Source organism: Crocodylus porosus, unplaced genomic scaffold (assembly GCF_001723895.1).
Source record: "Crocodylus porosus isolate Cpor-Errol unplaced genomic scaffold, CroPor_comp1, whole genome shotgun sequence".
Classification (NCBI taxonomy): domain Eukaryota; kingdom Metazoa; phylum Chordata; order Crocodylia; family Crocodylidae; genus Crocodylus; species Crocodylus porosus.
The window spans coordinates 64,185,324-64,191,607 of record NW_017728906.1 but is presented as its reverse complement, the minus strand read 5'-3'; the positions used below and the strand labels follow the sequence as shown (position 1 = coordinate 64,191,607).

The window sequence follows — 6,284 nt, the reverse complement described above, 5'->3', positions numbered from 1 at the left end:
AATTCAGAGGCAGCTTTTGAGGTCTTCCATTTCCACACACACAAATTAACCAACCACAAAAAATATGCAATTAAACCTCTCTAACACCATGATGTATCAAAGTCTTATTGGTTCTATTTTCTACAAAAGCAAAAACATGTCTGCTTGATCCACCATCTACACTCACTGAAAAGGTCACTTACTTTTAAGGCAATGTTTGGCAGAAGAACTGCCTTTTGTTAGTACATTACTGTCACTCCTGAGAGTACACTACCAGTATACTTGAATCAAAACTCTCCTTTTAAAATCCATGCATCTTAACTCAGGATTGACAAATTCACTTCTCAGCATCACAATCTCTAGCTGCAGCTTCAGAACTACATTTCTACTGCTCAGCTACTGTGACAGGGTTAAAACTAATGCACTGTGTAGCAGAGGCCTATATTATTGCAATCAATCGTGCAATAAAATTTAGACAGGCCGCATATGCAAAGTAACTCTCACCATAAAAAGACGACTGAGCTACAAAGAGTCAACCAGCTACAAAGTTAGTGCTTGTAAATGTGTAACAACTTTATAGCTTTCTATCCAGCTTTAATCTGAACATGTAGCAGGGACCTAAAGGTGACCATGAAGGATACAAGTCGCTCCTAGGGTGAGAAGCCATGTAACAGTACCCATTAAATGCTTGTATTCCAGTGCAGAAAATCACCTTCCCTGCTTAAGACATGCACCCCCATTCTGAAGGGCTGCTTTTTGGGAAAAGGGTGCATATGGTATGCAAGCAAATAGGGTATCAAGCCTTAAAAGTTTAGGATCAATAAGGTTCACGCAGACCTGTCCCCTATTTATAGCAATCTCTGAGGTTCTTCAGTTGGAATTATCCCATACCGTCTTGAAGTTATTGTGCACAGAAAGATAAACATGGGTAGGTCATGTCTTTTTTCCACAGCTTTGTTTCTTTCTTTCTCTAAATACTTTTCTTCAGTTCATCTGAAGATATTTTGAGAAGAGTACTACTTAGACTGTTTATTTTATTCTAACCATATGGAGAAAGCATCCAGAAGAATTTCCCCACTGTTTGCCAACTTATTTAAAATATTTTGTATTTTTAAGGTTTTTTTTAATTGTAATTCTTTAGGGAGGTCAGCATACAAATCAAACATATGCCAATTTGTGTTTGCTTCTAAAAAAACAAAAACAAAAAATGGTCTGTTTCATGGATATACTAGAAGAGAAAACCTCTACTCAGAATATGTTCAAATTAAGATTTATGTTTATATTAGTTCAGCAACTAATTCTTCAAAAGACCTCAACCAAATGTATTACACTCAAATATAATTCCAAATAATTTTCTAACCATTATACATCTTATTTTAAAATATCACTGGTTTTTAATTTTAACCCACCTGAAAGATTTCATCTTTATGAGACTCAAAAGAGTGGAGTTTTAATTTAAGGTTTCGTAGATCCCACAAAGCAACAGTCTGAAAGGGAAAAAACAGAAAAAATTTACTCTAACATCCATTGAAGTTACTGGCCAAAGTGGTGCCTAATTTTAAATGAGAATATATTGTAAGTATGTTAAAATATACATAAGCAAAAAACCTTGTCAGCAGAACCGGTTGCTAGAATGAACTCGCTGTAAGGATTGAAGGACAGGCAGTTGACCTCAGCAGTATGGGCATCTACAGAATGACTTGGCTTGGATGTAGTATTGGACCTCGTGTCCCAACTTTTTTTGGATGAAGGGTTGGGAAAGAGGGAAACATACAGAAAGAGAGACAACAATCAGATGGGAGAAGCACGTCTTATAAACATCCCTAGGCAGAGCCAATTTTTGCAGCAAGAACTCTGTTCTTGATACAACTCGGTTTAAGTGGTATAAGGACACTGGTCAGAGACTTAGTGATCATGTAAATAAACAACCACAAATGTTTTAATTTAGGTCCCAAAGTAACTTTAAGTAAAATATTTATTTCTGTCTGAAGAGTCTCACATATACTTTTTGTTGAGTTCAATTTCATACGAGCATAATTCCTTCCAACTCAAAGCTGACAGATATTCCACCTTTCAGAAAGTCATACAGGGTATACTTTCTATACTTTTATCGGTTCATTTTTAGAGGGAAAGTCTGTCAATTCTTTGTTAAAGAAACCATAATTTGATCAATCTCTGAAAAAGTGCAAGGAAATAATGAATCTTTAACTGTCAGTTCATCTGAGCCAATGTTATTTACTAGTTTGTTTTAATAAGATGTTAAGAAGGGGTCTTAGACATTAGTTTACAAATCATGTTATTTTAAATATGGCTTGTCTTCCTCAGGTAAAGGAAGAATAATAATTTTAAAACAGAAAAAAATGCAAACCTGGAAAGCTTAACAGGAATACAATGGTTTAAGTTACACATAAACAAACTTGGCTTCATATGCAGGTCATTTCATCTCCTTCCATCTAGAGGTATAGCCTGTATGTGGCTTTCTCCCTTACAAATACCAGAAAATTTTGAACACCTTGCCTAGGTTAGTGCATTTGTATAAAGGCACTGATAACTGCACAGAATTGTTCAGTTATTCTTCTTTTTCCACTTACATCATAAGTTTCTGATCATCAGCAACAGATCCAAATAAAGATTCATGGAGCAGATGCCATGCCACATCTTCTACTACTGCAGAATGTCCGGTAAAGACTGCTTTTGCATCAATGACTTTGCCTTCCGTTGGTCCTGCACTTATATCCCATAAGCAGACAGTCTGAAGACAAGATTCACATTTTAGCACATAATGTCATTCACATAGACTTGGAGTCCCTTTCTGACAATGTAAATAGGAACAACTAGACTATGGAGTTTTTCAAAACAAACAACAGCTTCAATATTCAGTTTTTAGAATCAGTTACATGGGGTTGTTAGGTTTGCAGTCACCATTTAACTCAATAAAATCCTAGTGTTGCTTTCTTTTCACTTTCTTGCTTTCTTTTAGCAAGAGTCAAGCTCTTTTTCATTGCTATCAAAACTGTTAAAAGAAAGAGTGCATATGACAATTTCCACTAGGGCCTCCAACCCAGGTAGTCCAGCCTCCACTCCTCAAGAAACCCAGATTTGCTGCAAAAGGCAGTAACAGGGAGCGAGAGGAAAGTATATTGTTTTTGGAAACAGTAACCCATGAATTTAACCCCATCTAGATTACATTATTTTTGCTGTTCATCTTTAGTCTTCAGTATAGGAGCAAGCATGTTTAGTAGCTTTCTCTGGGGAAAGCCACAACACTATTGAATACCACTCTGGCTATTGCAGGGTACATATTAACTAGCTATAAAGAAGCTGACTCCTTTAAGATAAAAATGTAGACTAAAAAAAATAGACTTCCAAGATATGCAACATTTTAAACATTAAGGCATTCTGAAAGTCAACTGAACTAAACTACTGGGAAAGAAAAGATAGTCTCAGGAAGTAAACTACCAATGTTCTTTAGTATTCCATTGAAAAAAAAAAGGAAGTTAGTTTCTTACATGGTCATCAGATGCACTGAGAAGGTGCCCACTCAAATTGGAGTTCCACGATAAGCCGTATCCTTCTTTCTGATGTCCCCTTAACCTCAGGTCAGGATTACACTCTCCACTTGGGTCTAGGAAAGAGGTTCTATTATTTCACTAGTATTTGGCTTGTGAAACTTTACATTTATCTGGCGGTGCTATTTCTGCATTACAGTCAGAGTACTTATTGTTTTGCTATTAGGAACTACAAGAAAAGTACATTTTTGCTTTTTCAGCATGATAGTTACAGGTCAGTCTACATGAGTTATTTACAGCTGCAAGTTTGTTTGTTTCACTACTTTAAACATGTATTACCAAGACAAACCTAAGATTAATTCCCAGCTAAGCCAATAACTTCTAAAGTAGTGCGCCAACACAGGAATCAAATACCCCAAGAAACTCAGAGCATCTATAAAAAACAGAACTGTACAGAGTATGAAAAAATGCTCTGCATATACTAGCTTCAGAACTGGAAGTTACAAAGTACACCCCAGGGAATTATGCATAGAAAAATTCAAAATGATGCACCGAATCCTAAAAGTTGCACATGGTGGCAGGGAGTCAGCCTAGCCTGGCAGCACCTTCAGACCAAATTGGGCTGGCTCTGTGCCAGCATATGGGGCTTGTGGCACACAGGCAGCAGCTGCACGCCACTGGGCTGGGTGGGCTCCATGTTGCCACATGCAGCTTCCTACTGGAGTGCTAGATGCCCATATGGAGGCACGGAGCTGGCTGGCCTGGCCCAATAGCACACAGTTCCTGCCTGCAGTGCCGCAAGCCCGTGCTGGCATGGAGTCAGCCTGGCCACGTCAAGAGTACATGTCCGTGGGCTAGCTGGGTTGGCTCCATGCCATATGCAGCCTCCAGGACTCAGCCAGAGCCATGTGCTGCTGGGGGTGGACAGGTGGGGGGGATTCAGGGGGGATGAGACTCTGCTTGCCATGGCCATGAGTACCCCAAGGACCCACCACCTGCTGCTGCAGAGGCTGTGCACCATGGGGAGGGGCCACACCCATCCACAAACCACCACAGGCAGGAGCTGTCTAGTCAAGTGCTACAATGCTCAGTGGCTCCACATGGCAGTCCCAGGAGCCCTGCAGAAGTGGAAGCACAGAGCCTACCCAGGTTAAGTTAAGTTATGCAGAATTATGTGTAGTCATATGTTTTATGCACAAAACTGCACAGGCACATAATTGCATAATTCCCCACAGTGTAACAAAGAAACATTAGCTTGGCACTGGACTCACACTAACTAGCTCTGAACTCAAAAGCTTGCATTACAGAGTTTACAGAGCACAAAGAAATGCCACGCAGGAATATGACTGAATTAGCCCAGCTACCATACCACACTAATGCAAATATATAGCTCCTAGTCCTAGAGCTATCAAGTGTACAGCTAACTCCGGATATCTTCGCACAGCACTGTCTTGCATCTTGCAGATATACCTGCAGGTCCAGATCCTCAAAAAAGTATTTAGAGCTTGAAGACCTTTTAGAATCTGACCTTTCTGGTTTAGTATCAAAATACAATCAACCTGATGGCTATCAAAATCAGATTTCCACTTCAATCCTGGAAGAGACAACAAGTATTGCTTCAAATAGGCCAACTCACCTGGCTTAGAGGGATGTTTAGTATAATCAAAGACCAGCACATCTGCCGTTGGTGTTTTTGTAGCAATGATGCATGGGTTCTGGGGCATGTAGCGAGCACGATTTACTTCACCTTCATGGTTAATCTTTATTTCAGTTTCAATTTTGCCTGTTACTGATCCAAAACCGCCAAATTCTAGATGTTTTTCATAACAAAGTTCATTAGTTACATCATAAATTATTCTGATATACTAAACCCATGTTCTCTAGGTTTTTGTGACGTTTACTCTTGCATGAGGCTTATATTAGCACACCAAGCACAACAGACTCTTTAAAACATCCACCTCTTGAAAGTAATGCAAATTTTCAGCTTAATGTAATAAAAGGAAGGAATATTAAAGGCAGTAATTGTCCCCTGAAAAATGAGAAATCTCTTGCCCGAGCTAGCTGTGTACCAGGTTAGCCTACCAGATGATAGACCCAGTGAAAAAACCTTATTTAAATAATTCTAAAGCTACTAAACCTTGTTATCAATATAGTTACTACTTAGGTCTTGCAAGACATTTCTGCAAAATGTACTCTTTGTTTAGGTTAATACTAGACATGAATAGTTTAACATGAAAGCCATTTACAGTAAGATTTTTCAGCACTCAACCACTCTGTATAGTGTATGCTAGTAAACAAGTTGCATATGTTAAAACCAGGCATTTAATTAAAAAAAATATTTCAAGTAAGAATGCAATTAAATAAGATGTGCATTATTTAATCGCTGTGGCTAGATGAACACACACTGAAAATGCCTACAAAACCTACCTCCCTTCTCACTATCATACTGAGAGACATCAAACTGATCATCATTAGGAATCTGGACTCTTGCAACCACCAAATGGTTCTGCTCATCTGAGGTGTGTGTTCCCAGCACTAGCCAGTGAAGGGCATGGTCTTTTCCTTCTGGCCTGCTCAATAAAACAATAGTCATACAAAATCATCAAAGACTTCAGGTTTTTTTTAAAACTTATATTTTTTTTGCTAGCAGTCATTTGATACAAAGTTTGCCCGTGATACCCAATTGGTCTAGGAGACCAGAGATTAACTGAAAGAGTACTTTTTTTTCTGCCATATTAGGAATACTAGTATAAGAGCTTAAGCTGAACTGCAAAGGTTCACAGCACTGTAGACATG

The 6,284-nt window shown here is 38.7% G+C and overlaps 1 protein-coding gene across 1 annotated transcript in view; it reads right to left on the bottom strand.

Moving 5' to 3' along the window:
* The window catches only part of RBBP7 (RB binding protein 7, chromatin remodeling factor), a 9,559-nt gene extending 3,450 nt beyond the window's left edge, over window positions 1-6,109 (bottom strand). The window contains exons 1-6 of the mRNA XM_019528466.1: window positions 5,916-6,109; window positions 5,125-5,298; window positions 3,489-3,604; window positions 2,571-2,731; window positions 1,588-1,714; window positions 1,383-1,466 (exon numbers count right to left, since the gene is read on the bottom strand). Of these exons, the coding sequence (XP_019384011.1) occupies window positions 1,383-1,466; window positions 1,588-1,714; window positions 2,571-2,731; window positions 3,489-3,604; window positions 5,125-5,298; window positions 5,916-6,081 (828 nt within the window). The 5' untranslated portion in view covers window positions 6,082-6,109. The remainder of the gene's footprint in view (window positions 1-1,382; window positions 1,467-1,587; window positions 1,715-2,570; window positions 2,732-3,488; window positions 3,605-5,124; window positions 5,299-5,915) is intronic.
* Window positions 6,110-6,284: the final 175 nt, after the last annotated feature.